This window comes from Clupea harengus, chromosome 11 (genome assembly GCF_900700415.2).
Source record: "Clupea harengus chromosome 11, Ch_v2.0.2, whole genome shotgun sequence".
Lineage (NCBI taxonomy): Eukaryota > Metazoa > Chordata > Actinopteri > Clupeiformes > Clupeidae > Clupea > Clupea harengus.
In genome coordinates this window covers 1,474,207-1,480,613 of record NC_045162.1, presented here as the reverse complement: position 1 = coordinate 1,480,613, position 6,407 = coordinate 1,474,207, and the positions used below count along the sequence as shown (strand labels likewise).

Genomic DNA, 6,407 nt, shown 5'->3' with positions numbered 1-6,407 from the left:
CTGACAAAGGACTCTGTGAAGTTAGGTACGAGTATCGATTAATACATTACCTAACGCAGACTGTACAACAATAGCAAGGTTAATCAGCTAAATATTAGAAGCGTGATGGGTTTATTTTGCCCTTCTTAAGATCTTCATCGAAATATCAATATAAACCGAACAGCTGTTGCAGTCCAAAAGCAAAGTTTTTGCTGATTCACCTACCTAATGCCATACAGCTAGTGACTCTGCGTGACTTACCTTTTACACTTGAACATGTTAAAACCAGACCTGCAATAAGATCTAAATACAACTGTTGCTGATATTATCTGTCAACCCTCGACAAATAAATAGGCAGATTAATAAAAATACATGTTTGTAAGTAAATCATGTTTGTGAGTAAATTCGTTACATTTCGTTTTCAATGCCAAAATACTTAGTTTACTTGAAATATGGTAACCATCAACACTCTTCTCCAGTTTAAATTCATTTTTTTGGTAATCTCACTGTCTGCCGACATTGGACCCGTGGAAACAACAAAACATTAGAAAAGGTTGCACAGCAATGTACAGCTTTATTGGTATTATTGTGTGTTCTTTTCAAATTCTTCATTTAGGTGTGAGAAATCAAGTGTCTGGTGATTGCAGGAAGATCTTCAGGTGGAGGATCTCTGTCGGCTGAAGTTGTTCATTGATATGTTCAATTCTGCAGACCTGTGATAAGCACCTGTGATAAACACTTGTTTAGGAAGTCTTTGTTTCAAAAACCTGTCATGAAAATGAGCTGGAAGAAATGGCTGGTTATAATATGACTAAGTATTCATGCTGTTACTCAACCATCAGTTGTGATACCCATGGGTTCACCCTGTGTTCTACATGATAGTGTTACTGGTCTTTAGGGGGGAAAGGGGGAGAGAAAAAGTCCTTCCGACTAACATCGGATCTCTGCTGTTTACTCTCTTCTTTAAACATGGCTACCACACACAAATCTTGGTAAATACTGCCTCAACATGCATCCTGTAAAGAGAACAAAACATGGGGCCAGGATTGTCTTGCTTGTGTGGTTTTCAGTGCTGAGTTGAGGATGCAATTAGATTAGCATCTTAAAACTTAACCTCATGTCCTCGACCAGACAGCCAAGCTGCAGAGTGTACATTAACACAAGCGTCTAGAGTTCCCGTTCAGAATGTTGAGTGTACATTAACACAAGCGTCTAGAGTTCCCGTTCAGAATGTTGAGTGTACATTAACACAAGCGTCTAGAGTTCCTGTTCAGAATGTTGAGTGTACATTAACACAAGCTTCTAGAGTTCCTGTTCAGAATGTTGAGTGTACATTAACACAACCGTCTTGAGTTCCTGTTCAGAATGTTGAGTGTACATTAACACAAGTGTCTAGAGTTCCTGTTCAGAATGTTGAGTGTACATTAACACAAGCTTCTAGAGTTCCCGTTCAGAATGTTGAGGTGACTACAGCTATTATCACACTAAGCACTATGGCCACACTCATATCAGACAACATGAGGTTGCTCTGCCTCTATTGCAAGTCAATAACACAAAACTATTGTGAAAAAAGAACAAAATTGTGTGTGTGTACACAGTAATAGGTAGAAAACATGCTTAGCTGCAAATATATTGCATTTGGGTTTGCACTAAACTAGCAGGCTAGCCTCATAGAAGAAGAAGTATCCTCCATAATTACCAGGGCCAGGGCCTTTGTTTATATGACATGTTCACAAACATATAATACATGAAGACAAACAGTATACTAATTCCAGGTAACACCAGGCGCTAACGGAACAGAACTACATTAATACAGAGCCAAGATGGTGTTTATATGACATGAGGAACAGAACTTCATTAATACATAGCCAAGATGGTGTTTATATGACATGTTCACTAACTGAACAGAACTAATACAGAGCCAAGATGGTGTTTATATGACATGTTCACTAACTGAACTACATTAATACAGAGCCAAGATGGTGTTTATATGACATGTTCACTAACAGAACTACATTAATACAGAGCCAAGATGGTGTTTATATGACATGTTCACTAACTGAACTACATTAATACAGAGCCAAGATGGTGTTTGTATGACATGTTCACTAACAGAACTACATTAATACAGAGCCAAAATGGTGTTTATGTGACACAACTCTAACACTGCTTGGGTAATTTAGGGTGGGTATGAGTTCTAATCATGTTATTCTAAGAACACTGAGATCTTCCCTGGCAGAATCCTTTGAGGAGCGTTTGAGAGGTTGCTGTAGAAGAACGGGAAGAGACTCTCTGTGAAGGTGTGTGTGAAGGTGTGCAAGTGTGTGTCACTGATGGGGTCCCAGAATGCCAGCTGCCCTGTGGCCATGTTCAGGTGCACTCTGACCCTCTGCAGTCTCTGCTGGAGCTTGTGGAGGTGAGGTCCTGAGTAGTGCATCCCCGTCTCCCTGAAGCCCACACGCCACACTCTCTCCCAGGAGAAGCTGATCCCCTTCCTCTGGTTGGACTCGGGGGTCACACCCACATCCCAGCCTTTGCTGTCCCCGACCTCAACATCCCAGCAGTGGCATCCTGAGTCCAAGCCCCCTGAGCCCACAACACATTCCCAGTAGTCAAAGCGTTCCGCGTTGTCAGGAAGCTGCTTAGCGTCACCGAAGTTGATGCTGGTCAGATCTCTGGACAGGATGAGGCGTGGGTGGGCACTGTTTGGGTCCAGGATCACAGAGGCTACAGAGATGAAACACACACACACACACACACACACACACACACGTGTGAGAAACAGTGCAACAGGCTGTTTTTGCCTTCGGTTATATTATGATCACAAGAAATAAATATTAAATCAAGGGTTGTTTCAGTGTTTTAATACATACAAAAATATATGACTCAGGTTCAAAGTTAACCTGTACCTTTGATGTTTTATTACAAAAATGTGTGTGTGTGTGTGTGTGTGAAATCAAACTCACTATACTGAACTTTGTTCTTCATCTTCTCCCAGACCCTGAACTTTAGGTTGCCCAGGTGTTCTGCCACATTGATCAGACATCCTGAAACGCAGTCTGGCTGCTGTGGTATATCTGGCAGTGTGTACTGGGCTCTGAAATAACACACACACGAGTCACAGCAGTGTGTACTGGGCTCTGAAATAACACACACACACGAGTCACAGCAGTGTGTACTGGGCTCTGAAATAACACACACACACGAGTCACAGCAGTGTGTACTGGGCTCTGAAATAACACACACGAGTCACAGCAGTGTGTACTGGGCTCTGAAATAACACACACGAGTCAGAGCAGCTCAGTGTTCTCAAACCATAGAGAAAACACACACAAGGGACTGTACACTCACCTTTCCATTGTGTGTGTGTGTGTGTGTGTGTGTGTGTGTGTGTGTGTGTATGTGTGTGTGTGTGTGTGTGTGTGTGTGTACACTCACCTTTCCATTGTAGCCTTGAAGTTCTACAGGGAGAAAAGACATTTGTTAGCGGAAGTAGCTAGAAGCACTGGCAACACATCTGATGTCTAATACACTGATAACGAAAAATGCCCATGTATCCCCACCTGAAGGAAGAGTGCATGTGTGTGTGTGTGTGTGTATGTGTGTGTATCCCCACCTGAAGTAAGAGTCACCTGTGTGTGTGTGTGTGTGTGTGTGTGTGTGTGTGTGTGTGTGTGGGTGTGTGTGTGTGTGTGTGTGTGTATGTGTGTGTGTATCCCCACCTGAAGGAAGAGTGCATGTTCAGTTCGCATCTCCTTTTCCGTAGGTCTGACGGTGTCTGAAAGAGTGCCGATGTCCTTGTTGATCTTCTCAATCTTCTCTCTCATCACACGACTCTTCTGCCTCTCCTCTGCCTTCAGAGCTGTAAGCCGTGCTGCCTGTTCGTCTCGCAGAAACTGCTGAAGCTCCTCAAACTCTCTCCTGATCTGCCTCTCCGTGTCCTGGGCCTGGATCTGAAGGCAACTCAGGACAGAACAAGATGATGTGGAAGGTCTCTTCAGTCCACAATGTTCAATGAGATTCTCCCTCTAGACACCCTTTACTTAATGTACTGTGTGTCTAAATAAATACATGCTGGTGAGACCATTTCAGATAAAAGACATAATACAAATATTATATTCAGAGTCTTAATATTTCTCAGGTCATTAAAACTACAAAATCAGAATGACAAAATCATCCCTTGTAATAAGTCATTGTCACCTTGATGTGACTGGATGTTTGGTGGTAGGTCAGTTTGAACTGATTGTGCACTCGAAGTTTCTCCTGCAAGAGTTTCAGTGACGTCTGGAGCTGCCCCTGTTATGAATCAGTGCTTTATTAGAGAATGGAAGCTTTTTTACAAACTAAAGTGTCTTTGCAGAACAAAGGCATGACTACAATGTGGCATATATTGATCATTATCATATTACTATACTATACACACACGCAGACTTTACCTTATAATCTTGCGCCGCTTCATCGATGGGAAGAAATGTATGCTCCGAATGTTTCCTCGAAGCCTGACACACCAGACAAACAGGCTGTTCGTCGTCCAGACAAAAAAGCTTGAATTGTTCCTTATGTGGAATGCAGTGTACTTCAGGCAATCTAGAAAAGCTAGCGGTCTGACTTCTGTTCTGTAAAAAGGATTCACACAAGTTCTTCAATGCTAAGTTACACGGAGTCTGGTCGGTCGCGGACACTCGACGGCAAATTGGACATTCTCGAGATCCCTTCTGTTTCCAAAACTGCCATAGACAGATTTGACAGATGCTGTGACTACATGGCAAAAGAACAGGATGCCTAAAGATGTCACAGCAAACGGGACATGACAGATCCTCTTCGGGCAGAAATGCATGTCTGCACGCCATTTTCGCCACTTAACTCTCACTTTCGTTTGTTCAAAATCTTGAGCTTCATGAAACTGTCATGCAGTGGCGAAACCACCGGGGTGGCAAGGGGTGGCAGCTGCCACCCTAAAAAAAATGCTTGCCACCCCACTTGCCACCAAGGTTGTCAGAAATGTCTCCTATAATATACTATACATTTATTGAATGGTATTATATTTTTGCTACTTAAGCTGTTGATCTCTTTGGTAACTTGTTCTAAAATCTTTAAGTTCCCCCTCCCCTGTAAAATGGTGGAGTCCATGAGTCCGCTTTGCTCTCTTCTCACCGTGGTTGCCCATCTCCCGCTCCATTCCAGTGAAGAAAGAAACGGTTTGAAAGCATTTGAGAAGCCAAAAACAAACTGGAGACAAGCCTACTGTAGACAGTGATGAAAGAAGTGAATCGTGAATCAAGAAAATGTGATGGGTGGTCATATGTGATAGACAGTTCCGTAGTAATTTCAAACGTTTATTTAATTGCTAGCTTGCAAAAGTCGGAAGCATACAGTAGCTAGCTTGCTATACAGCTTGCTTGTGCTAGCTAGCCTTAAAGTTTCCACTGTTAGCTTAGCTAACCAACGTCTTTAGTACAGTAAGGTGGACTGACAGAAAATGTTATAGCGGTTTTTTCTCAGTTTTTATTTTCATTACGTATGTAACCTAACTGTTAAGCTATTACGAAATCAGATTTTAGACACCACTAACCATTTTCTCACAAAAAGCCTTTTTCTGGCTGTTTTTAAGGTACTCCGTCATGTAGCCTACAGTAAACTCAGTAACAGTAAAAAGTGTGCGTTCTTTTGTCCACCCTATCTTTCGCTAGCTAATTAGTCTAGCTTTGGCATAAATTATTTTGTACCTAATACATACAGAACAAGCCATTATAAATTAAATTGGCCATTTAGAAGTTTGTCTGTTTTCACTATCTGGATTTGTAAAAAAAAATATGTTATATCTTTGATATTCTTTCATCTTTCTGGGCAAGCTCCGGGGATGTCCAATAGTACCAAATACTTAGGGCACATTATCACAGACACGTTGGAGGATGATGTCGACATGTTCAGACAGAGGAGATCGCTCTATGTCCAAGCTAACATGTTGGTTAGAAAATTCCACCACTGCACAATGCACATATGATGTTAAAATGTATTTGTTTAGAGCCTACTGCACCCCTCTATACAGCTCCACTCTGGGTGAATTACAAGAAGGAGAGCTTGCGTAAATTGAAAGTAGCCTATAATGACTGTCTTAGGATACTTCTGAAGAAACCCAGGAGTACTAGAGCCAGTCAGCTGTTCTGTAATATGGGTCTAACCACCTTTTTGGCCTTGCTGAGGAACCTTACTTTTAAGTTTATGAGTTGGCTGGACTGATTAATTGATCTGATGACAGACCCTGGCCGCAGCTCTGTCAAGTACACATCTAAGATCTGGGAACACTGGCATGAGTGCCTTTTTTAGCCCTTCTTTCATTGTATATTTATATGTATTTATATGTAATTTATTGATTATATGTATTGTGCATCTTCCATGTGGGCCTTGAGCCTGTAATAAAGTTTTAT

At 41.8% G+C, this 6,407-nt stretch overlaps 1 protein-coding gene across 1 annotated transcript; it reads right to left on the bottom strand.

The window, feature by feature from the left end:
- Window positions 1-1,898: 1,898 nt before the first annotated feature.
- On the bottom strand, window positions 1,899-4,829 carry LOC116222337 (E3 ubiquitin-protein ligase TRIM35-like). The gene is made up of 6 exons (XM_031576003.2): window positions 4,416-4,829; window positions 4,180-4,275; window positions 3,702-3,932; window positions 3,418-3,440; window positions 2,946-3,076; window positions 1,899-2,706 (listed from the first exon to the last, which is right to left on the bottom strand). Exons 1-6 carry the CDS (start codon window positions 4,827-4,829, stop codon window positions 2,186-2,188), a joined length of 1,416 nt encoding a protein of 471 aa, XP_031431863.1. The 3' UTR covers window positions 1,899-2,185.
- Between the last annotated feature and the right edge of the window lie 1,578 nt (window positions 4,830-6,407).